At 42.2% G+C, this 23269-nt stretch overlaps 1 protein-coding gene across 5 annotated transcripts in view; it reads left to right on the top strand.

Annotated features, from left to right (window-relative positions):
* The window catches only part of CREB5 (cAMP responsive element binding protein 5), a 263971-nt gene that overhangs the window by 140601 nt on the left and 100101 nt on the right, over nucleotides 1-23269 (top strand). The window contains exon 1 of one of the 5 annotated variants that reach the window (XM_069772590.1): nucleotides 19201-19331. The exons of the other annotated variants lie outside the window; for them this stretch is intronic. Within the exon in view, the coding sequence (XP_069628691.1) occupies nucleotides 19285-19331 (47 nt within the window). The 5' untranslated portion in view covers nucleotides 19201-19284. Of the gene's footprint in view, nucleotides 1-19200; nucleotides 19332-23269 lie in introns of those variants that run through there. 5 annotated transcript variants of the gene reach the window in all.

Raw genomic sequence — 23269 nt, 5'->3', positions numbered from 1 at the left:
CTTTAGAGATCAGACATAGACTCTCTGGTGTCTAGTGGACAATGTGGATGAAATGCTTTTTTCCTAGCTTAATATCTTTTCTGATAACTTAGTATCTTTCCTGATACTGTGCTCTGAAAGCACAACAAATGTGTTTGCCTAGTCTATGCATGTATGAGGCTGATTGATGTGGCTGGGATTTCTCTCAGAAGCAGATGTGAGGAATGGGAAACACTGCTGATGAGAACTGTTGCCTGCAGGGATGGGATGTACATATTCTGGGGATAAAGGAGTGGCTAAGCTGCTTCCTTAAAAGGGAAAATGTACCCTAAAGTGATTTTTACAAGCTGTCATCCTGAAAGGAGTCATGCCTCATTTAGGAAATAGATCTTTAAAAGCAAGGAACGTGGGGGAAAGTATACACCTTGGACTTCACAGAGTATTAAAGAAGCTGAAACAGAGCTGAGAGACTGAATGTTGCTTTGAAGAGCTTGGGAGTTTTTGTCACTGGTGGAACTTTTCTGGAGGCTGAAATAAATCTTTCTCCTATGAAAATGTGGTGCTACAAATGTGGTGTTATTTAGTTAGCAAATCTTTGAGAATGAGACGACCTTTCTCTTTTCCAAGTTGCACACTGACATGGTGTATGTTTGGGAGAAAGTAATTACAGTCACGTCATGCTCTGGGTGTAACTTCACTGCAGAGTGCAATGGGAAAGGGTGGTACTTCTTTCTTGAAAAACCAGCAAGTACAAGAACATTAGAGTTTAAAAAAAAAAAGGTCTTGTTTTAACTGAGACTTCATATGTGGAAGTGTGGAAGCATAGTCATTGATTTGTCAGTATATAGTTGGTCTTGTACATCCGTGTTAGCCATTTCATTCACATTGGAAGCATTTTAGGCGTGCTGCCCTGTTTGCTTTTGCAGAAGAAGCAGGCAGTGGCGTTCCCATGCATGGACTCCATCACTGCCTGCACAAGTGACTGTCCACAAAATCGCAGAAGCACCAGGGACATGCATGCTTACCTGACTGCTTTGGTGTCATTAAAAATATGTCCACAGGAGATTTAGTCTGACTTCCCACAAGGCGGTTTCCAAAGTGCATGTTCTGGTGTTCTTTGTGCTTATTTTGAGGAATTTCTCCCCCACCCCCACCCCTAGAAGGGTGAAGCTATTTTGCAGGACAAATTGCATACATTTTGGGAGGGAGGAAATTAGTTCAAGGGTTCATAAACAACAGAATATTATTGAAGTGAGTTTGAGTTACGAAAAGCAAGAACCTGCCTTGCACCTTTCTGGTTATTTTGTTTATATTAATAAGCAACTAATTGATTTATATTTCCAATCACATTTTATGCTGACTGGACTCTGTTTTTCTCTCTAGCATGGCAGCACAGGTCATATTTTTCTGTTGTCATTTTTGAATTGCTACCCATTTTATGTTACAAGCTTTCAAAAGCAAGACAAGTAAGACAAGCCATTTATATTAAAACCAAAGCAAGAATCCCACATGCCTATACGTGCATATAAAATATACTGAAAAAAGGAAAGTTGTGAGCAAATGATAGTTGCCCCTGAAACAACAGGCAAACCAGCCAGCTGTGAAGGAAACTAACATGATGTACTAAAGCAGAAACACAATATAATGGGGAAATGCGGTTCTTTGTTCAGATCCGTTTCCTATTAACACTTATAATGTTATGCTTGTGCATGCCATCCCCTGAGGACCACTTGGTCAGCCTTAAATGAATAACAGTGGAATATGTAAAAACTGCTAGATGCATAAAACTTCTGTGCACCCCGAGTCTGTTGTGTGTATGTGTTCCTTTTAAAGGAAATCTGAGCTCTTTATTGCATGGAAGTTTGAGTTAAAATGCTGTTGTGTTGCCAGGGGCCAACCACTAACAGTGATTTTAAAAGGTGAGAGCAGAGTGAGATTAGGGCAATTTCAGCATGATACTTAAGGTCTCTCTAGCTATTAGTGAAGGAGAAAAGTTTTTAGTATCAAAGGAGGGGAAACAGACTTTGTAATGCAGCTGGGCTGATAGCAGTGAGAGAGGCTTTTGCGAGGGGCTGCAAATTCAACACCCTGTTGAAGTTATCTGTTTCTTTGCTCTGTAGCGTGCTGAGGCAGATGCTAGTCAGGTGTGTGGTGGAGGTTCATGGGGAAGGTTGCTGTGAAGCATTCTTTCCTGCTGATTCGAAGCTGAGGTGGGAGATTTACAATAACAGTCCTTATGTCAGGTCTTATATCCTTTGTCTAACTTGGGGATAGTTGTTGAAGCCAGAGGAGCAAACATTTCTCATTTATGAAACTGTGTTCAGTTGAGGGAATGTGGGCATGCACACAAAAAGAGGATAGTGTGGATAAATGTAGGAAGAGCTGTTTTATTGACTACTTTAGTTGCAGAACTTCCCCCTGGTATAAAGAGATCATCATTTCAGGTATTTAAGCATCTAGCGTCCATTAGAAAATTACCACTGTATACCGAGAGACTGCAAAATAATGCTGAAAGAAGCTGAATGTAACAACCTAAAATACCATTGACACGGGAGCTGGCATTTATATTCTGGAAGACGAACTGAGTTTGTTAACTGATACATGGGTTGCTGCACTGGGAGGATGTGCCTCTGGGTGTGGACTATCTCCTAAGCCCGTCTGATGTTTTTAGGACTGTCCCACTCAGGGCATCACCAGCGCTGCTTGATCCAGAGCTGTGGTCTTCCCTGAAGGGCTTTCTGATCAGCACAAGAGGGTATAATACCCATGGTCTGGATGTAAACTGTTATTAAAAGGAGAGGATTTTTCTGTGTTAGACAGCCATATGGTTTACTTAAAAGAATAATTGCTGGCCTTCCTCCTAGGGAAAAAATAAACTTATAATATAGTCAAATAATAAAATCTCATTTTGCTGTTCAGTCCTATCCTAAGGAGGGAGGGAGTTGGGAGAAGAAGCTAGGTATTAAAACAACGAACCCTTTTAAGTGTGACAAAATTGGGATCTCTGAGTCTATAAGGGCAAAAGAAGTGCATTTTGTGTCTCAGCTTGTTAACTACCTTATTTATGTCCTTCCCAAACGCACAGCTTCAATATGTCTGTAATTAAGCAGAACTACTCCCCTAAAACTCTCTTACCACAAGACATTCTCTCAATGTCTCCCTGTACAATATTTCTGAACACTCATCATGTCCATTTCTTCACCCTGAGGTCTGACTAGTTGAGACTGATGAAGTCTGAACACAGACTTCGAGGGATTTCTAATGGGATAATCAGGAGGTGGCTGTTGAGCTTCAGAACATAAGTCATTTTCAGGCTTCAGTGTTTGTTTTAAATCCTAAAGGGCACCTTAGGATTCCTAAAAGATTAGCGAACAGGGCCTCCCAAATCTGCACTAATGCTCTTTTTTTGACAAAATTGACAGCACAGTTGAGAACCTGTCAGGTGAGGGAGATAAATACAATGGAAGAGCAAACAGTGGGAGAAAAGAGAACTTCTGTGATAACATATTCTCCCTGGATGTCATAGACCATGTGCAAATAATGAGCACACTGAAAGAAAGGCAGAACCTGGTTAAGTATTGTGTCAGGAGAGCCTGTGATCTCAGGCTATTAAATACTACAGCGCTCTTTCAGAGCATCATAATTCAAAAGGAAGGTGACAGTGTAGTAACCGTGAGCTGCCGCCTAGCATCGGGCTGGAAGGGAGGAGGGGGAGCAAGATCAGAGCAGGCTTTGGGATGAAAGGAGGTTATCTCATTTTCATAAGGAAGATCTCTCAAATACCTGCTTTGACCTCTTGTGTTGGAGCATGAATTTCAATGAAGGGATAAATGGTGACATCTCACCCGTTAGCTCGTTTTTGAGGATGGGGTTGTGTTATATTAAATCGTGCTTGGAACTCTGGTTAATACATTTAGAGAAACAGCTCTCAGGAACATCTACCTCCCTTCCTTCCTCCTTAAAACAGTAATGAATCCAAATTGCTAATAAAACATAAGAGCTCAAAGATGTTGTACACAGACCATGTTTCTGGGCTGGGTATTTTTTTAATGTCAGTTTTCCCACAGCTGTTAAAATGTTACAGTCATTAAGGTATCAAAACTGTCTAGCCAAGAAGAGAGACTTTTCTTTCTTTAGGCTCTTGAATTGTTTGAATATTTTGTTTAGAAGGGCTCCATTCTTTGTTTCTTTCTGTGGAGAAAGTAAAGCTTGTAATCTGCCTGTACTGTAAATCTCAGTTAAAAGCCATTCATTGAAGAATAAACTATGCCTTCTCCTGTGAGGCTATTTTTCTAACAAATCTGATTATGTGCCTGCGAACTAACAAAGGCAATTAGCAGATACATGTTGTCCTATCTACATTTTGAAACTGTTTTCCTAAATCATAGGAAAAATGCATTTTAAGGGTTATAAGAATTTTAATTTACTGACATTCAGGGTTGTTTTCTTGCTTTGACACAGGTTGCCAAGCAAAACCTGAGGGGCTGTATTGTAGTTCTGAATTAGAAAAGTTATTATGGAAGGGATCAGGAGTATTTTGAAGTATATATATTTACTGCAGGAAATTAGGTCCTTCTCTCATGAGCATGGGGAGCAATCAAAGGACCAAGGATGGCTTCCTCTCTGCAGCCCCAGACCCCTGTACTCGTCATCCTGACCCAAAAGCATGTTTTTTCTCAGGGCCACATGCCAGTACTGCTCAGGCTATGTTAAACCTTTCTTCTTCTTATATTTATGTGCTGCCTCTTCATCTCTCTCCAATGTGACAGCTATCTACCCACACGGCCTTCCCTAAAAAATAACTTGGCAAAAACTTTTTCCCCCAGATCACCCAAATTACTGAGTAGCTTTCTACTTTTTTTTGCCTTTGTTCAAAAGAGAAAAAAAAAACCAAAACAAAACAGGGAAAGGCAGGGAAGTTTCAAGGGTGTTTAAGAGGGACTTCAGCAGTATATTCTCTGGGACTGTGTTCACCCTTAGGTTTTTTAATGCAGGGTGCAAGAGGCCCCATCAGCTAAAAGGGTTATCAGTTAATACCAGCACTGTAACTTATGCTCCGTGGGGAGACCCAAACTGCCCTGAACTCAGCAGGTAAACAGGTCCCCATTGACGAGGAAGCCTCCAGGAAAAGTTGGTGTGTTTGTTGAGGTCATACTTATGCTTCAGGAAATGTCTTCCTTTTTCCCTTTTCCCCTGTTTTCCCCCTTTTCTTCTTTAAATAAAAAATGATCTTACACTTCCCCAAGCGTTAGTAGATTCTTCATCGTTCATGGCATTGCTTATTGACTCAGACATGAAACTCAGCTCTTCTCTGTGACTTTTCGAGCAAAGAATGGTGGAAAGCTCTGGTTATGTCTATATAAAAGAAGAGCGAGAGCAGAAGATTCATTTTGCATAAAATTTTTAAGAATGTGTAATTTTTGCTGTCATCCCCCTAAAACATGGTACAGTTTTTTAAGGCTATCAAATGTGACGTGGTTTAGGCTTTTTTTTTGTGGGGTGGAATTATTATTTTAAACTTAATATAAATAGGAAGAAATCTGTAATGCCAAAGCTATAAATCTTTTGCTTTCATAAAAATTATGGAATCATTGAGCTGTATGGCTGGAGGGGACTTCAAGTGTTATCCAATCCTCTGCCCAAAGTAGGATTAAGTAACATCTACATCATTTCTGACAGAAATATCTCTAATGTGTTTTTGACAACCTCCAGAAATGCAGAGCACACATCCTATTGCTGTGCTTAACTGTAGTCACTTTGAGACAAGTTTTTCTTTCAGTCTAACCTGAACCATCCTTGATGCAAAAATAAAAGTTCCTTTTATTTAAAAGTTCCTTTTATTTTTGGTTCTACTCAATTTAGATAGGGAGAAGGATTCTATTTCTTCTTTCTGTCTTCAGCAGCCTTTTGTGTATTTGAAAATGTATTATGTCCACCCTCTGTCTTGTCTTCTGTAGACTAACCAGCTTGCTCAGTCTGTCCTTAGTCCTGCTCTAGACTTGAAAGTGTTTCTCTAGCTGTCCAAAGGGTTCTCTTTGGCTCACGCACCTTTAGCTAGGAACAGTACCCAAAAGTGGATGTGGTACTTCAGATGGGACCTACCGATGCAAAGGAAAGGATTCACACACCTATGTTTAAAAATGTTGGTAGGAGGTAAAAAAATCACTTGGTATTGGTGAGGACCAAGAAGCCCAGCAGCACTTACAGATGGTTCCCATTTGAAACAAAAAAAGCTAGAAATAAATTCTTTCAACTTCTCCAAACTAAAGGAGCTCTGCAGAGAAAGGACTGCTCAGCAGCAACGACTTCTTTGTTTTTAATTGCAGAATCCATAGCATCACTAATAAATCATGACAGTGTGACAAATGACCAGTCTCAGCTGAGGGATCCTGCCTGAAATGCCATTTGGTTAATTGTGTTGCACCTACCAAGGTTTGCCTTGGAGTGGCTGGTTCAGTGCTGACTCCAGGGGAAGTGTGCCACCTACTGAATCACCAGCTCTGTTTCCTGAAGCACCCTGGGATTTCCTTGGAGGGCTCCCAAATGCATTTGGCCAAGACCAACCCTGTTTAGCTTATGAGAGCAGACCAGATCACAGCCTGAGGCTGTTATGGCTGCTGGCCATATTACTCATTGGGGATGTTTAGTCATGTATCTCTATGAAGGGAGACCATATTGCATTAAATGTGTCAAGTTAGTTCTGCGTATATTGTTTGTAAATTGCTTTGTGACCTTTTCTGAGTGGAAAAAGCTGCATATGTATAAAATATTAAGACTTAATGGAGTGTATATAACATGTATGGATACTTCCAGGTAATCTTTATAATAACCTTTCATGTTATAGCTATATGATTGAAAATGTAATAAAACAGACTGGTAAGGCAGCCTCTTTTAAGTTCTGCTGTTTTAGTACTGAATTATTCTGATTTCGCTGTTGAAAGTCTGGCTTTGATACTTAAAATATTGGTAAATCTTCACCAACACGATTGTTTAAATCTAATAGTAGTGAGTACTAGGATCAACACTGTCCAGCTAGGGACCCCAGGAGGGGTTATAATCTGAAGAGAGTGGTTGCAGCTATATTGTATAAGGTATTTACTCCCTCTCTCTAATTTTTGTAGGATATAAGATCTAGGCAAAACAGACATTGGTAGCTGAGTATCCTCACTATAGGCTGGACTAGTATAGTTGGTCTGGTTTAAAAATACAGATAAACCCCAAACCACCACAAACTGGCATGCTTTATACCTCTGTACAAATTACTAAACCTGACCTTAATCTTTTTTTTTTTTCTTTTGAAGGTACTAGTATATGCCTGGGATCTTGTTCTCTATGAATGGTCTCTGATCCTGGCATTAATACCCCTTATCACTTCCCTGTCTGAAGTCTTTGCCTCATTGTACCCCTGCTTTGAGTGTATACAGCAGGAATTGAAAATAAAAAAGCATTAAAGAACTGCTGGCACCTTGTGGTAAATGTTTGAAAAACATTTTTAGCAACAGTTTAGACTGTAGAATATATGAATTCTGAATTTTCTCAGTCATTAAGAGTATTCTGATGAAAAAAGGATCCTTATTACTTTATTCTATTTATATCACTTCTATGACTCTTCAGTACATTTTCTACCTGCCGTCTATAATGTTACCTGGCACATGCTAAAACCATGTTTTTTAAAGCAGTTTGTAAAGGTACAGTGGGTCTGCCTGTTTCCAAATGAGATAATTTTGTTTGCAAGACTAGATTCATATGCAGGAAAGAAAGCTTAGCTTGATGGAAATATGTTTAGGCAGAGAATATAACTCAGATGGTCCCTTGTGCTGGTTTTGCTGCTTATTAGCTCAATGCAGATAGGCCATATCAAGAACGTGAGTTGGATGGGATGTGAAAAAAGAAGAGCAGTGGTTTGGTGAACTGAGGTGGGAGGTTTTCCTCAGGAAAAAAGAAGAATGAGACTTCAAGGGGCTGGTATTTTTATTACAGAGAAGAGATGGGATGGAAGGGAGCAGAAGGACTAGGGAGGTCACAGATGTAGCCTGGAGTAGGCTGAGTAAGTGAGAACAGGAAGAATAAAATTGATATCGTAGACTAGGAGAGCCAACAGATTAGATCAAATATATGTGTGAAGAAGACAAAACAGAAAGCTCTTATATGAAAACATTACTTGTGAACGAGCTGAGCTGAGTTCCAGACGGTATATCAGCCTGTCTCTCATCTGTGCTTCTTTCTAAATTCACTAGCACTCTGCACTTTACAGACCTTTTTCTTAGTCCCTATAAATTTTTTATGGAAGCCAGGTTAGCTGAAATGAAAAATAGAGTTGTTTTTCTTAGGTGCATGATTTAAAGCTTAGCAAGAAAACTCGTGGAAAACATAATTGGCCTAAACAAAACAAGACTTTGAAGGGCTTCACCAAGTAAAATCTAATTTTTATCAATGTACTCTAAAGCATTTTTTTAGTGGACTGTTTTCATGGCAAAGTTCAACTCTCAGTTCCCAGGGTTTCTGACTGTACAACTCTTTACACTTTTCACTGTCCTTATAAAAGACAGACGAAATGGTTTAAGGAAATATTTTTTAAAATATTCATTATCTGGCAAAGACCAGGCCTGCAGTATTTCAGCCTAAAAAGGGAAAGTTTTGGAAGGTTTTAAAAGTATCTAAAAAAGGGAGATAGAATGGAAATGAAGATGCCACTGTAAACAGAAGTTTTAATGTCATTCATCCTGTAGTACTCCTTCAAGTCAGTTTTATCTTTATACATAGTCACATTTATAATATATGTTTAATGCTTTCTATTTGATAATATCTTTTATCTAGATGTGTGTGAGATATATGCCCTTATATATGCATATTATGAGCACAACATCGAGGCGGGTGAAATCACATCAGTCACAAATTAATTCTGGTTTTGCCTTGTCTTTACCTGATCAGCATCTGTTTGACTAGATCTCTTTAAGAGTACTTGCAACTATTTAATACCTTTTTGTTTGAGCACTCTGAAAATGCTGACCAGCTAAGGAATCAGATGCAAATGAATAGAGATTTCATGAATTGGCCTCCAAAATGCAGAGGAACAAGAATCGTATGAGCTGTCCTGGGTAAGAGTTAGACGATGACTGTGATGGCTGCCCATCCTTATGTCCCTTTAGGCTGGAGACACAGAATAGCCAACATGGACAACCAAAGCAAAATAAAACATGGCGAAGTGAAAACATATTAACTGACCAACAAAAATAATAACAATCATGATAATCAAGCAACCCGACTGTAGCTTGTGCTCTGAACCTTGCCAAATTTGGGGCTGCTGGCAGGCCACCAAGAATAGCAAATACAACAGACAAGGGCCCCTCATCTGAGAAAGCCTTGCTGCAGTCCCCAGAGAGCTTTGCCCTACAAACTGACAGCAAGAGCATCCCAGCCGGTCTGAACAGACAGCATGGAATTACAGCATGAGATTGCTGTGAAGGGAGATTAAGCTAAACTTGTGTTTTGTGTGAATTGAGATTAAATGAAGGGACTCTGTTGTTATTTAGTAAAAACAGTTTCCTAGGTTACCCTGGAGTCATTTTTACTGTGTTGGTATGATGTAATCGGCTGGTTTAACATTTAGAGCTAGTAAAACATGTGCGTATAAATTTTTTTAAAAAGGATGTGCCTAATCACTTTCATTTTGCACTCACTTAGCTCAATATTAATAGTTTGCATTGGCTGAGGATTTACAAACAGGCTTAGGAGTGTAACAGTCTAGATTTCTACATCTGATGGCCTGAAAGTTAGAGGGAGTGAAGAGTTTTGTCAGACTCCTAGATCTTTCCTCCCACACATGCTGGCCACCAGATAAATCATGTGTATGAGTATAGAGTGGTGCTGGATGTTGAGCAACACCCAGAAGTTAAGTTCTTGAAATAATTTCCTGTGAAAGCAACAGTAGACAGATTTGTAATCACAGATCACGGCATTAATCAAGTAAACAAACCATCCATTTTTTGCTGTGGCATTCCTGAAATCCCTTTTAGGAACACTGAAAATTCTACATAATGATACTGCCTAATAACGAGCGTAACCAGAGCAGAACAGCACACAGTGACACAGGGGCTTCTCAAGTCTGTGGGGCACAGATGCAAAATTCCACTGATAAAAGTGTGAGAGTCAGCAGACATCTGAAATGTTGCTTAAACATTTCAGTAGTATTAATACTACTTATCTCCATTGTAATTAAAACATTTCTCCTCTTCAAAAGTTTCCAAAAGGTTGCTTATCCCACTCTGTCAGCTAAGAGACATTTCAGGCAGGGCTGGGAGTGGATCAGTAAATAAGGGTAAACTTTGTCCTGCACTGTTATTCTTGCCGACAAATTCCCGCTCAGTAAAAGCTGCTGACAGCTGTGAACTGCTCAACAACTACAGCTAATGTGGGGGAATCTGCTATAGGAAATAAGGCAGGTAGGTTTCGTTCAGCATGCTTAAAAATGGGGTTTGCTGGAGGGGAAAGAACCAGGTGATGTTGAAAAGGAAAGTGTCAGGTTGGAGGAGGCTGCTTGTGAAGCTACACAATGTTCAGTACAGTCCTGATTTTGTTTAGCATTTTCATTAATGACGGTAATGCAAGTATAACAAGTACTGCTGGTGACGCAGGGTTTGGAGATATTGGCAATACAGAGAAGGACATGGATGTTGAAAAAGAAAGAAGAGAAGAGAAGAGAAGAGAAGAGAAGAGAAGAGAAGAGAAGAGAAGAGAAGAGAGGAAAAGAAAAGAAAAGAAAAGAAAAGAAAAGAAAAGAAAAGAAAAGAAAAGAAAAGAAAAGAAAAGAAAAGAAAAGAAAAGAAAAGAAAAGAGAAAAGAAGAGAAAAGAAGAGAAAGGAAAGGAAAGGAAAGGAAAGGAAAGGAAAGGAAAGGAAAGGAAAGGAAAGGAAAGGAAAGGAAAGGAAAGGAAAGGGAAAAGAACCAACCTAAAAAAACCTGGATGAGCTTTGAGTACTGAAGTAATGGCAATGGAATGAAATTCAATATTTAAAAATGCAAGGCTGTGCCTGGGGGGACTAATAAAAATTTCTAGAAGAAGAAGAAGAAGCTGGGAGCTCATCATCCAGAAATGGCTATGTAGGAGGAAGGCTCATGAATAGTGGTAAGTGGTCATGGAGTGGCAGCAAGCTTCTGTGGTGGTCTACTCATTTCCTAGGTACTAGCACTCTTAAATAACAATGCATCAGGAAGACAGCTTTCCAGAGGCATTGGGAGGTATTAGACTGGCACAGTGGACTGATCTGGAGCTAACTTTTAACACTGATGAAAACATGCTAGGGAAGGTGCGGCGAGGTTGGTTACCAAGGATCTTGAAAGAAAGTAACTTCAGGAGGAAAGACTTAGCTGATTAAGGGATACACAGAGAGAGTTGGCACGTTCAACACAAAGGGTTGGGAAAAAGGTCTTTGCAACAGAAGTCTGGACAGATATGAAAGAGGTAAAATTGCATTGGTAAAAGCCAGAGAAAACGATGTTGCAACTATTGACGTGCAGGGTTGTGAGACATATGTTCCAGTTCTGAAGCAATTACAAGAATATATAAGCCCTGAAGTGGTTTCAAGCTGAATTCAGATTGGCATCTCCATGCAGAATAATTAATGCACAAAAGCTTGAACATGAGGGACGATGACAGTAGAAAATTCCTAAATCCTAAGAAATTAAATTCACACTACTTGGAAGGGGGGGAAAAGAGAAAGTTTTGGGGAGACAAGAGAAACAGTAAAGGCTCAGGGTTTGGAAGGTTAAAAAACTGAAGGGACACATCCCAGTTAAGTGGGGAAACTGATCTAGGCACTGCTTCTTTTGTATCAAAACTATTCAGCTATAGTCACAGAAGTGTCCACTTACATTAGAGGGGATCTTGGGCTGTAAGTGAACTCTGCAGGTTCTCAGATGAGTTAGTCATCATTGTTTTAATCTGTTTATCCTGTTTCCATAATAATTTTTTTTTTTCATTTAAACAACTTAAAAGTTTTGTTTGTTGGGGTTTTTAAAATTGAGCTGACTGTGGTTCATTTTTCAACAGAAAATTAATCTTCTATCCTTATGTGAAAAGTCACCAGGGATGCCAGCATGCCACTGCAATTTTTCCAATACAGAATTCACAGAAGTGCCTCATTGACACAGGCTGCAGTCACTAAGGACAAGCACAACCATTTGGATTTGTACAGTGGCAGGAATAGGCTAGCCTTAGAGGATATCCAAGCAGATGACTGCTCCATGTGTAAATCTAGTATGTACAGTTTGTGTGGAATATGTATGTACCCATTGGTTATTTCAGTGTACATGCTTGTTTTGTAGCTAGATTTTTTTTATTCTGGAGTTTGTTTGGGTTTTTTATGCAAGAGTAGAAAAGCTGTATGTTTTGATTCATAGAAACTGATGTTAAAAGTAAAGCAGCATCCTGCATCACAGAATGTGGAAGTGAAGTTAGAAATAATGTCTCTTTCATTTATCGTTACAGTGAAACTGGTGGTGTAACTCTGACTCTGGTGTCAGTAAAATGCAGATGCTTTCCTTTCAGAGTCCTGAAAGGATTTGTGTGAGTGTCTGTGAGAGATCTGTTTGTTTTTAATATGTTTAGGGATAATAGATGGCCATACTTTTTCAGAAGAAAAGCATTGGAGGACTAAACATAGTATGTAAATCCTAAAACATAAGTGGGTACAGATGGACCTCATCTGATTTCAGAAAGGATCTCTCCGATAATAAGTCTGTGACTGGAGATGTTACTATGAAGGAAACTGAACTAGGATTTCCTGTTTAACTCCCATTACCAAAAAAAAAAAAAAAAAAGAGAGAGAAAGAAAAAGACAATAGTTTTTCCCTTTTTTCCCTTTTAAAATAAAATGTCTAATCATGTAATAGCTTTATGTTATCAACAATAGAGTTTTAACTCTTATGGCTGACTTGTTACACTGGAAACTTTACATTACATTATGTTTCAATGGGAGTCACTGCAAATAGGGAATTGCAGGCTGGCCCTTAGTTGTGGCCGCATCTCAGTCTCTGTGCTGCAGACTTACTTGGTTTTTAAGAAACACTGAAAAATTCTAACCTGTACTAAAAAAGGCTGGAGTTTCAGTGTCAAGATGCTAGATGCAAATTAAATTCAGATCTTTGGACAGAGCCAAGTTAAAAATGGTACCACTCGAATCATGAATTCTCATAATCCTGACAGTGATTGAATGGTGTAAACCCTGTGCCTGAGGATGACCAGTAGAATTACTTGGCTACCCGTAATTCATGGAACTTCAAAGCGTAAGTGAGTTTGTCCAGCAAGAGTCCAGCAAACATGTCCTAGTGGTTGGTTATAGCTGTTCATTTTCATGGAGGAAATATTGTACTATCAGCTGGATTACTAGCAAAAGAGGACGTATCTTTAAAAGCAAGTTATCTTGTGTATGTTTTTATCAGATAGCACTGTAAATCTATGCCACTGTAATGTGGGTGATCTGAGTCCCAGCAGTCTCCTTTTCCAGTTGGAACCGAGTTCCAGATCTTTGCCTGTTTTTAAAAAAAAAAGTTTCATTAGAATATTAATTATTGTTATCATGCTGAAAAATAAAGATGAGGGCTAACAAAAATACATGAAGAAGACAGTGCTTACCATACTGTGCTTCACAGCACATATTGAATTACAGCATATGAGTTTGCTCTTTTAATCCAGATTTTGCAATTTCAGCTTACTTTTCTGTCTGTTAGAAGCACAATGGGGAAAGAACATCAAAACCAGACCCTTTTTCCTGTTATAAGAGTTGAGATGTGACTATATGTGATACAAGTTTTAACCTGGGTCCAGGATAAAGCGTATAGAGTTTCACATTAAAGATTAAGATATCTGAGATCTGGGGTCAAAATCTTTGGGGTACATGGATGGCAAAGCTTCTTCAAGCAACTCTAAAAATAGCAGTGGCTCCACTTTTCAACCAGCACGTTCTAATTATCCGTTAGAGTAATTAGAATCACACTGGGGAAAGGGAACCTCCTGTTCATTATGCATGAATGTTAAAGATTACATGGCATTTTTTAAATAATTGCAGCTGTTTACTTCTGTCCTTAGTCAACATCTCCCCTTCGCACTCCTGTGCCGTTTGCTGGCTGGCTGCCATCCCCCATGTCAAGGGTGATTGCATTGCATGACTTTTTATGGCTGGCCTGCAAGGTGCTTTGGGATCTTTCAGGGTGAAAGGTTCTACCGAAATGTAAAGCATTATTTATTATTTTGCATAAATTGCTACATTATTTGTCTTCGGTATTTGTGGTTTACAGCTGTAATAAAATAGCTGGCTACTCAGACTGGATGACTCAGTGATAGGTAATTGGATACAGAGCTCTTCACTTCCAGGTCAGCCGCTCATCACTGGCCCAGGGCTATTTGGCAAGTATATAATAAGTAGGCAATTCCAATTCCTAGTGGCTGAGCATCCCCAGCACAAAAAACCATGATCCCAGGTGGCATTAACGTTCTTAGGACTGTCACCGGGGAAGGGTTTCTTATCTTGAGATCGTTCTTGAAGATTTGGGTTCAGATTCATTGCAAAAATGTTGTGGGGAGGTCTCCCGGCCATCGTGCCCGTTGCACATCTGCCTGCATTGTCACAGAGCACCTGTCTCCACAGCTGTTGGGCCCAAACTCTTGCTAGTTCTTCTTCCTTAAATATTTTCAGTAGAGTGTTTCTAATTTAGCAGCATGTTTGTGCATATGAGTGAGAAAGGGAGATCTTTGTTCAAGGATTCATTTAGACTTAGTCCATCCAGTTTCTTACAGTGCTTATGCACAAGAAATCTGGGGCAATTCTCAGAAAGGGTATTTCCAGATATTCTATTTCATAACAATTTGGAGACCTCATAGGAAAACCAGCTCTACCTCTGATACAGCTCAATGCTGAGCACTTTGAGCTGTGTCTCCTTAAAGGAGAATGGCTTTTTCCAAAGCACCCAAGTGACTTGGGAACATGCATCCCATTATCTAACGGGCAACTTGAAAAATCCACTCTTAGCCCTGCCTTACTTTAGTTCTGCTGAAATTGGTGGGCCTATACATCCGTATGTCCTTGCTAGTGACAGCTCGCCTGCTCAGACCTCACAATCTCCCTGTGCAGACAATCCCTCTGTCCACTGTGAAAACACGGGACACCCAAGTTGAACTAAACACTGAATAACACCACATGGGTTTGCAGTGGTCTGTAACTGAAAAGGTTCACTGGAAGCAATTTGCAAAGAAATCCTTAGGAAACCACCTGGATGGTTATCCTAAATTAAAAAAGGAAGAGATGCCACTTTAAAAAAATAATTTTTAATACTAGGTTTAAGGTTCCATACATGTGATAGTCATTAAAGCTTATTTAACCCTGAAATTATCTGGCCTCTAATTCCTCAGGGACTGTAAGGCTCTTGGGTTAGAAATGAAAAATAAAGTCAGAATGAAAATGAGACTTTCCTGAGTGTAGGACCATTATTACAGAATATTTTCTTAATCAAGCCTCTTTAAGAGCCAAGTAGCGGAGAAAAAAATAATCAGGCTATACTGCTTTCATCCACAGGGTCTCTGCCGATGCTTTGGGCCACTGATGGAAATAGGCATAAGTCAGTCCCAAAGGCTGCATGTGATACACTCAACTAAAATGCATGTAGAACTGATGATTTGTCCATCCACAACCTCAACTGTAGTACACCCAGTTCCTTGTTACAATATGCTTTTGAGATAATCCCAGTGCGCTCTGACATTTGGGCTCTCGAAATTCAGAGCTCTCTGGTTGTTCAGACTGGAAACTTTCAGCAGGAGCAGTGATTTTTGTCAAGTTTCTGTTACACCAAACATCTGTGGTGTGCCCCACCACCCTTTCCCCAAGGATGAAACATGCTGCAGGGAGGGTGTTGCAAGCATTCCTGAACTAGACAGCTAAGCTGGAGTCATAACTGTGCTGGCCAGGGCGCTACTTTGAAGAAGGCTCCCATTAGAATTAAAACATCCCACAACTCTCCTCACAACAGCCCTATTCTTGAGCGTGGCTGAACATGGAAATTTAAGGATGGGGGTGGAGTGGGGGGAGAAAGAAAAGGCAGACAAGTAAACAGATAAAGAGGGAGCTCTTGAATGCCAGTGGAATTTCCTCTGAGCACAGGACATTCTTTATCATTAACTGGTCTGTCACAGGAAGGAAAATGGGAAAACAGCGTTTCCTGTTAGGCGGAAGAAAAAAATCAATAGGCCTTGGAAATACCTGCCTGGAAAGAATTTTTTGTCTTCCCACCAGCAAGCACAAATAAGTTTTTAACTCCTTTGGAGCATAAGCTCTGTTTTAAAGCAGTTTGCTTCTTGAAATAGGACTTCAGTGTAAACACATAATTTAAAAATGATTGGCAGTTCAGGCTGCTTGGATGTTTCTTGTTTCAGAAAGTGCTCTAACTCCTGGAAATATCTTCTGTAAGACAAAGGCTATTTTCAGGGCAGTTTAATTCTGAGTTTGTGTTTATGAAGGTAATAATAATGAAAAGGGCTATTTGCCATACAAACGCAGTCACTCCTGTAATATTTTGATTAAGATGCTCACAGATGGACAATGGGCCTGCTCTTGCTTCTGGTAAACAAAGTTTTCTTTTGGAAAGAGCACAGTTGCAAGGCAAGCACTTGAAGCCTCAGGAGGACAATGAACTACCCCGCAGGTCCTGCATCATCTTTTTGGTTGCATTTTGCTCTGAATACAGCGGGGTGGTGGAAGTGTGGGTCTTTCCGAAGGGTGAGAAGAGGCCGGTTCACTGGCAAAGGCTGCAGGAATGGATGCATATGCACAAGCAGCCCCAGAGTAACCTGGGTCCTCAGGGCAATCATTTTTCTCTTTGGTGGCAGCTTCCTTCCTTCCGATGGTGGGCCTGGGGATTTAAGTTTGTGCCTCGGTTTTAGCCCCGTTCCCCATCAGTTTGAAGCTGTTCTGAGCCAGGGATCTGGCCTGGGCCCAAGACAAAGATTATAGCAATGCCAGTGGCATAACTGGATGAGCAGAAGCTATGTAAGCTAGCAGTGTAAATGTAAGAGGACAAAATAAAAGGGAGGAGGGAGGGAAGATGACCTCTTAGACATGCACAGAAAAAGGGTTGGAAGTCACATTTTTTTAAATGGAGAGGGAGAAGTGGGCTGAGCTTAAAATGAAACTATCAGCAAGGCTGGAATTAAAAGAAAGCTTTAGGAATGATCTAACTTTTATTTTATTACATTACAGAAGACAAAAAATCAATAGCTGGTAATTCAGACATAAATGAGTTATACAGGCCATTGACACAATGGACCAAACTTTATAACAACCACATCTGATGCTGTCAAGCCACAGGCTTCAGTGGCGCCAGTAATAATTATGGCTGATCACCTCTAATTCAGAGCTGCCTTGCTTGATAAAGGTGTCACTCTGAGTGGCTGCAGCATCAATATCAATTGAGGATGTCATCCAGCAGGTCAGCCTGCTGTGGAGAACTGTGTTTTTTTAATTGCATAGGATAAACCCTTGGTTTCCTCCTCCTCTCATTTCTGCCTGTAAAAATCATGTATTCCTTAAAGAAAAATGATTTGAATTCATGACTGAAACTACTTGAATTCAAGACTAAACCACGACTGAAGCTAACGGTGTTGATCCATAGAAATATATTCCAAAGATAATTTATAACCATGAGAGTATCCTCAGGAGGAGACTTTGGTACTTTACAATAATCTCTGTCGCATTGCTGCTTTGATCAAGTAATGAATCTGCTGCTCCAAAAAACCCTGTTTGCTAAAATGCTGGTAGGCAATCAAAATTGCTTTTCCATAAAGTCACATCATTATAAGGAAGAAAAGAAAACACATTGGCTTTGATGTTTTCCTATTGTTTTCAGAATTTGGGGGGATAGGTGTGTCCATTGACTGTCAGAAAACTGAATTTCACTCTGAGACCTGGGGTGAAGTGACTTTGTCAAATAGTTCTTGATCTATAAAGAAAGGAGTCGCTTTTAAATACCTTTCCCTGTTTCAGGTGTCATTAATGCTTACATCTCTGCAGTCTGACGTTGAAACTGTTAGTCTTTGGATTGCTGAGGGATGGTACGTATGCTTAGACATTTTCACGTATTATTATTACTACTTAGACTCCACATTCTTTTGTGGAGCAACTGTTTTGCACTGTGTTAGCTACAATTAGTTGTGAGTGATGAGCAGTGAAAAAACGCTCTGTGGGGGAGGACACGGGAGATATTTCAGCCGCAGTCACTGTAGCATTTGACATCAGGAGGACTCAGAAACCGCAATCCGATGCAGCAGAGCGCCTAGCACCACAATAGCTTACGCTCGCGCCCATGAAGAATTATTGCAAGTTCCACTTAGAAACATTCTCTATCCTTAAGCCCCCCCGCGAATATCAGACCTGGGAGATACAGCACCAGAAGGGCACCGTTTGAAACGCGGGGCAGGCAACAGCAGCAGCCCCGCAGTGAGTTCGTTCCTAAGCCTGCGGCGCTTGGGGCTCTTCTGGTACTTTTCAAGCGGCGCAGAAAGTGCGTGCCTTGCACCTGTACGTCTGCAGGCGCACCGGGCAGCAGCTCCGTCGTTCTCCTTCAAAAACCGCGGGGCTGGCCTCCAGCCCTGCGCGGCGCAGGCAGAGAAGCCCCAGCCTGCGGCGTCACCTGCCGCAGCACCGACGCTCGGGCCCCGCGGGCCCCCCCGCCCCAACCGCGGCGGGGCCGCTGCGCGGCTGCTCCGCTGCCCTCCTCGCCTCCGGCTCCGGCTCCCCCCTCTCCCGATTGCCGGATCTTCCCGAAGCCTGGACCGTGGCCCCCGGGGGGGGGGGTGGTGGTGGTGGTGGAAGGGGGGGGGGGCAGGCGGGAGGGAGCCCGTTTGTGCGCAGCATCTGCCGATGAGCCCCCGTCAGCCCCGTCCGTCGCCGGGCTTCCCTGCGATGGGCCGGCCGCGGCGCGGGCCCTTCCGAGGCGGCACTGTTTCTCTCTCTGTTTACTCGTTTCCAATGGCAATTGCACCACCGAGTCTCAGTACGTCTGGAACTTGGCCTGGGGCTGTTTTGGTTACATTGAAGTTTTTGCTTCAGCTCTGCCAGATTTAAATGGTGACTTCACCGAGGACTGAGCTAAAAAGGAGAAAAGGGGAGGAGGGAGGTAGTGTAGCGAGCGGGAGCGAGCGAGGGAGAGGGCCAGGGCATTACATCATCATTTGGACGGGAATCAAATGGGAAGGATATGACTCACTCGGGCTAGTTAAGCTTTGGCTCAAGTTCTACATACACTCATTCCAGGGCTCTCATGTTCTGCACCTCAGCAGGGAATTCAGGCTCAGTGATGTCCATGAGGTTTGTTTTTAATTTTCTTTTCCTTTTCTGATTTCTATATACTTCCCCCCCCACACACCCCCGCCCGCCTTCCTCCTCCTCTCCTCTCCTCCTCCTCTCCTCCTCCCCTCCCCAGTCCCCCTTTCCCACTCTCTTTTCCACTTCGACAGAGTTTGTTTTCTGGTGCGTGTAACCTCGACTCTTAGCAGCAGAAGCTGTTTTTTTCGACCCAACCAAACCCAAACAAGGAATACAGCAAACTTGAGAGAAGTTTGGTGGCTGGTTGGTTGTTTTTTTTTCCCCCCATCATTGTGTTGCTCCTAATCGGAGGAGACAGGGAGAGAGTTAAAACGCAGGAACCAATCGCTTGGACGGTGATGTAATGCTGGAACTGCAGGGTTGTTAAGTAATGTGAGAGGAAGGGGGTCAGGGTTGCAAAGCATTTACCTGCTGTCAGGGGGCTTTAAGTTTATTATCAATTGCAGTGACTGTAACTGGCTTCAGACTGCACTCTAATTATTCACAGACTCCCCTTTTTTATCTTTTATTATTAAAAGTAAAACTATATTACGGTATTTTAAAAAATGTGATATTATCACAGCTGCAAATTATTTTCCACCAGGGCTTTTTGATATTTTTTAAATGGCTTGAAACTGGGTGTCTCTTTCACAAAAAGCCCAGAGAAAGCAAAAAAGAAAAGAGAAAGGCAAAAAGGGGTGGTTCTTCGAGTGTAGCTGGCGAATTTGAAACTGTACGAAGAGAGCAGTTCAGCCTCTGCTAGCAGAGTGAGTAAAAGCTCCTACTGTTGGAAAGCCGCTGTAGAAAATAAAACATTTAAGGAAGACAGTTTGCAGAGCTCATCCCGAGGAGCCTCGGCGTTTCATCCCTAACACTTGTCAGCAGCGTTCTGATCCTTAGCTCACCCTGGGTTCGTTGCTTGTTCCATGCTTCATCTCTTGCTGTTGCTGGGACCGCTGAGGTCCCGATCCTGCATGGGAGATCCCCCTCCTGTCATGGTTCTGCTCTCCAGAACTACCTGGGATTTAGGGCATCTGCCTATGGGGGTTTCCTGTGCGGGACAGAGCACTGTGATTGTCTTATTAAGTCTGTCTGTCTCCCTACAGACCTTTTAGTCTTTTTTCCACGTAGCTAACAGCCTCTAGGTCTGGGGGGTTGGGGAGAAAAGGTACCTCTTCCCCAAGTTCACCAGAGGTACATTACCCTTAGGATGGGCCACGCAGAGTTTAACACTGACTAAGCCCCTGCTCGGGCATTGCTTGCGTTTAGATGTGGGATGAATGTGAGATACCAGGTGTGTGTTGGCGTCCTCAGGATACCCGTTCTGCTCGGAGGAGCTCTGCGTCAGGTTTCTGTGTCAAGAGCTGTCTGCTCCTAAGATACTGCTCTCGGAAGTGCCCCCTTCAGGGAATTTCTGTCTCGGAGGGAAGCACGGTATTCCTGTCCACTGGATCAGCAGCGGACCAAAGATTTGCTTGGATAACTAAAGGTAGCCTTAAACACATTCTTGAGAGTTTGGTGGTTTTTTTAAAAGCTGTGTTGGGGCCTGACTGAGCAAAATACCAAACAGTGTTGTTCTGTGGTGATGCCAAAACCTCCCCATCTCTGTCCGAACAGTCAAGAGCCCCTGACGAGTTCCTGCCTTCCCTTCCCTCCGGTAGCCCTCTGCAAAGCCATCTTGTGTCTAGCTGTTTGTTAGGTCCCCGCACTTTACTCACAGGTTTTCCTAAATGCCCTGATTTCCAAGCTCCTCAGTCGACTGTTCAAGCACAAACAATTGCTCATGTGCCAAACTTTTATCATTTGAGAGCCTAACGTAAGGCCGCACCCAGCTCTGGCCCACGTTGCAGTGCAGATATACCATATGGATTAGATTGCGCAGTGCTCTGTTGAGGATGTGTGGGTTGTGGAGGGAGCTGTGCTGCTGCAGGAGTTCCCGTAGGATTTCTGACTCATATTTTCTCCTAGAAATGTTGGGAAGTGCAGTTCCACGGACCATCAGAGTAAAGTGGAGTAGATTCTTCCCTTTGCCTGCCTGCTTCGGATGCTGGGGTGGACTTGTCTTCCCTCTTTCCCTTCCTGCCTTTTCTGGCTGGAGACTTTGTGTGGGAAAAGTCCATCAGTGTTGTCCTAGGATACTGTCTAGCCATGCTGGCAAGATACTGGGCAGAGGATGACAGATTGTCACACTCCATCTTTGCCTACGCAGAAATGCATCCTTGCTATTTCTCTTACAAAAATACATATAAAATACGCTGTGTGGCATGGCCTGGAAGTCTTTGGGCATTGGGTTGCATTCCACAGGGGATCGGAGTCTCTCTTGTCTGGTACTAGCTATTAACATTTCATCTTGGCCGGGAGGGCAGCAAAGGAGAACTTCTTGATGCTTTCGTCAGTGTGGACTGACTGATGACCCTGCCTTGTGCTCGCGACTTTCACAAAGCAACTTCGTCTTCTCCACCCTGCTGATTCGTGCTCGGTGAAGTTAGGTAGAGGGTGTAAAGACGTAAATCCTTCTTCCCTTCCAGAAGTGCATTGCAACTCTAAGTTACAATTTACTTCTGCTACTTGACTGATTTTAACACAGTACCACAGAAGAAAAAGATTTAAAGGCTTCTTTCAAAAAGTTGCAGTTGTAAATTCTATATGCATACACATGTGTGCGTGTATGTATATTGCCTATTGAAGCAACAAAGCATATAATTAAGGAGTTATAACTGTCCTGACGAGAGCCAGACAGCTCTGGTTCTGCTTGACAGGTGCTTTTGAAATGCATGTTCATCTTGGACAACAAAAAAATGAAAGTAGCTGCCCATTTTGGATTCCTCCAGTGCTAGCTGCCCATCTTGCACTAGCTTGGAGCCAATGTGCAGGTATGCCTGTGGACTTGCAGCTCCATGGCCAGAGGTCAACAGCTCTGACAGTCAGCCTCAACAGGTTTGAAGCCGGGCCTTCTGGCAAGCGGATTTTCTTAGTGAAGGATGATATCTTTAGGGACCTAACTTTTAAACAGCAGCCAAGAGAAACGTTAACAGCGCTCTGAAAATGAGCATCAGAAGATATATTCAGAAGCACATGTAACCTGTCAAACAAACCGGAGGCCAAACACACCAGAGCTGGGAAGTGGTGTTTGCACTGGAGAGCTGACCGTGCGCAGTCGGCCTGTGAAGAAAGGCAATCTGCTCAGAGCAGAGCCTGGCTGGAAGAGTCTCAGTAAATTTTCCTCACCAAGATCCCAAGTAACATTTCCGCCTGCGTCGTTGAATGTGTGCATTGGCAGAATATCGACTTTATAAGCTGTGTGATTTCAAGACATAATTTGGTGCTCCTTAGCTGGTCTCTGCATGCACAAAAGTATTGGCTCTGCAGTTGTGGTGCAAAAGCAAGAGGTAAAAATCAGAAAGCTTATTTTTATTTAACTGAATGTGATCCCTCTGCCCCTGTATGCCTCAATTTTCCTAGCTCTACAGTGAGACTATTTCCCTTAAACGTTTTTGGAAGACTTGGCTGATACTTGTGAAGCCCAATGAGGTTTTCAGAGTCGGCGTGGCGAGTGCTGGGGTCAGAGCAGGCCAGGTGTTGGGCAGAGGTGGGGGCAGGGCTGGCCTCACGTCACGTTTTGGACACGGTGGGCACGAAGACCAAGTTGTCTCCTGCACTTGGGTGAGGGTGCTGGCGCAGGAGCGGGCTTCCTCCGCCCTTCCCCATCTCTCTCTGCTCGCCTTCCCACCCTTCTTTTGTTCATCCTGCACATGCCTGGGCCGCGTTCAGCCCAAACTGTTGAGATCAGCTTTGCCGAAAATTACACTTCAGATCAAAATGTGAGTTAGGTTCCTCCAGTGTGAAGTGAATGCTGGGTCTTTCTCTGCAGCTATAGATAAACCAGATATGAAGGTAATTACATCTCATTCCTATCTGACTCTCTTATTTGCCATAATCTC

Source organism: Haliaeetus albicilla, chromosome 2 (assembly GCF_947461875.1).
Source record: "Haliaeetus albicilla chromosome 2, bHalAlb1.1, whole genome shotgun sequence".
NCBI lineage: Eukaryota > Metazoa > Chordata > Aves > Accipitriformes > Accipitridae > Haliaeetus > Haliaeetus albicilla.
This window is presented reverse-complemented; position numbering and strand designations above follow the sequence as displayed.